Source organism: Charadrius vociferus, unplaced genomic scaffold (genome assembly GCF_000708025.1).
Source record: "Charadrius vociferus isolate BGI_N301 unplaced genomic scaffold, ASM70802v2 scaffold1041, whole genome shotgun sequence".
Lineage (NCBI taxonomy): Eukaryota > Metazoa > Chordata > Aves > Charadriiformes > Charadriidae > Charadrius > Charadrius vociferus.
In genome coordinates this window covers 1364467-1366423 of record NW_009646843.1, presented here as the reverse complement: position 1 = coordinate 1366423, position 1957 = coordinate 1364467, and the positions used below count along the sequence as shown (strand labels likewise).

The 1957-nt window shown below is 64.0% G+C and overlaps 1 protein-coding gene across 1 annotated transcript in view; it reads right to left on the bottom strand.

The window, feature by feature from the left end:
• Nucleotides 1-1531, bottom strand: part of LOC104294043 (glutamate dehydrogenase 1, mitochondrial-like) — a 9879-nt gene extending 8348 nt beyond the window's left edge. The window contains exon 1 of the mRNA XM_009893600.1: nucleotides 1498-1531. Within this exon, the coding sequence (XP_009891902.1) occupies nucleotides 1498-1531 (34 nt within the window). The remainder of the gene's footprint in view (nucleotides 1-1497) is intronic.
• Between the last annotated feature and the right edge of the window lie 426 nt (nucleotides 1532-1957).

Here is a 1957-nt window from a genome sequence, read left to right as displayed (position 1 = left end):
TGTGCCGCCATCCTTGCCTGTGCCCCCCAGCTGGCCCTGGGGCTGTGCCCCTGCCTTCACCCCGGAGCATCCAGGGCAATGTGCTCGGTCCACCGGGCTGCGGTGGCCCAGTCACGGTGCCCTCCCACCCCGCAGGGCTGGGGCAGGTCAATCCCACACATGGGCTGTGCTTCGTGGCACCCAGGGCAGGGCGTGCTGGCAGGGATCAGGTCCCCCCCCAGCACCTCCATCCTGAGGTGGCTGGGAAGGCAACACTATTTTTAGGGTGTTTGGTGTTTTTGGATGTCCTGGTGATGTCCTTGTCCAAGGCACTCACTCGCAAGCTCTACCCTGCAGGTCCTCCTGCAGCCAGCAGGCCCAGCCCGGGAGGGGAGCCCAGGGGAAAGCATGGGATGCACTGCGGTGGTTGATGATGGGAGCCTGGTGCCCCTGGGCATCTTCTGCCGCTCCCATTTGCCAGCACCCCATCAGCTCTGGAGCGCAGCCTCCCTGCCTGCAGACAACGTGGGCAGCCACGCGTGAAGGCGGCACGACAACAAGCAGCCGTAGGAAACCCATTGCCTCCCTGTCAGGCAGCCCCGGAGGGGACACTTTCCCTGGGCAGACCCTTTTGGCTACGTCCCACCGCTCCCTGGCTCAAATGGGTACCGGTGAGCTGGACAACGCAGAGCCAAGCCTGGGCCGAGCCGTGTGCCGGGCGCGTGTGCCTGCCTGCACCAGCGGCATGCTGGTGGCTGTGGGGGAGCCCGGCGCGTTCACGTGGCGCTGCCCGTGCCGGCGTGGGAGGTGGGCCGCGGCACCCAGGGAGGGGGCTGCCGGTGCAGGTAGCATGGCAGCCCCCTCCACCGAAGGAGAATGCGCTTTTCAGGCAGCTGCCTGACTCCTCGCACGCCGGCAGCGCGGGAGTGCGTTGCCAAGGCAATGGGGACCATCTTACTCATCCTCCTCGCTATTGTTCTCCTGCCAGCCTCGAGGTGCCCGGGTGGGGAGAGGAGGAGGAGGAGGCAGCTGGCCTGGGATGAAGGCTGCCAGCAGGGAGGGGAGGATGCTCCCCGCGACCCCCCTGGCCAGCCCTGGCAGGGACAGGGACACGCTGGGTGCCGAGATGCGGATAGGGAAGGGAAGTTTGGCAGAGCTGAGACCAGCAGGTGGAAGCAAACGCCAGCAGGATGTGCCCCCACAGCCCCCCCGCCTGCAGAAAAGTCCCGGCCAGGGGATGGGGGACATTTCGGTCCCCTCCTCTGCCAGGACTTGATTCTGCCTACACTGTCTTTTAATCCCCCACCAGGGTCTGTGCCCAGGCTCGGGTCTGATCCTACACGGGACGGCATGGGATGTAAACCTATACCTATGTCCCACACCACACTCCCCCTCCACTGCAGGTGGGCAACTGGGCTCAGTCAGTGCTGTGGGACTGGAACCAACACACAGGACCGTGGGTGAGGAAACACACTTTGAAGGGGACACGCACTGATGGGTGCAACGATACACCCCCACACCAGCCACCTGTCGGGATGGCCGTCGGCGACATGGCGGTGCTCTGCTCTGCCCTGGGGTGAGGGGGGAAGGCAATGCTTTTTATTTTGTTTCCATATCCTGCCTCCCTATTTTTAGCCTTCAGGGTTTTGTTCCAGCCTGGCTGTTTACTGGAAGGAGCATTTCCAACCTCCCCTGTCTCCAAGCAACCAGGTGTGCCAGCTCCCATGCGCCTGCCTCACCCTATAGATCTATAGGGTCAGGGTGGGATGGGGATGCTGAAGTCAACCCCAAGAGGGGGTTAACCTCTTGGGGTTAACTTTAACACGCCCTCCCCACCCCGACCCTATAGATCTATAGCTCCTGCCCCAGTGCCAACATCCCCGGGGCAGGGAGCGGATCCTGACCCTATAGAGTGATGGGGGGCAGCTGGGGGGGCTTGGGGTAGAAGCTGGGGGGTTGGGGGGGGGGTGGGGGGGGG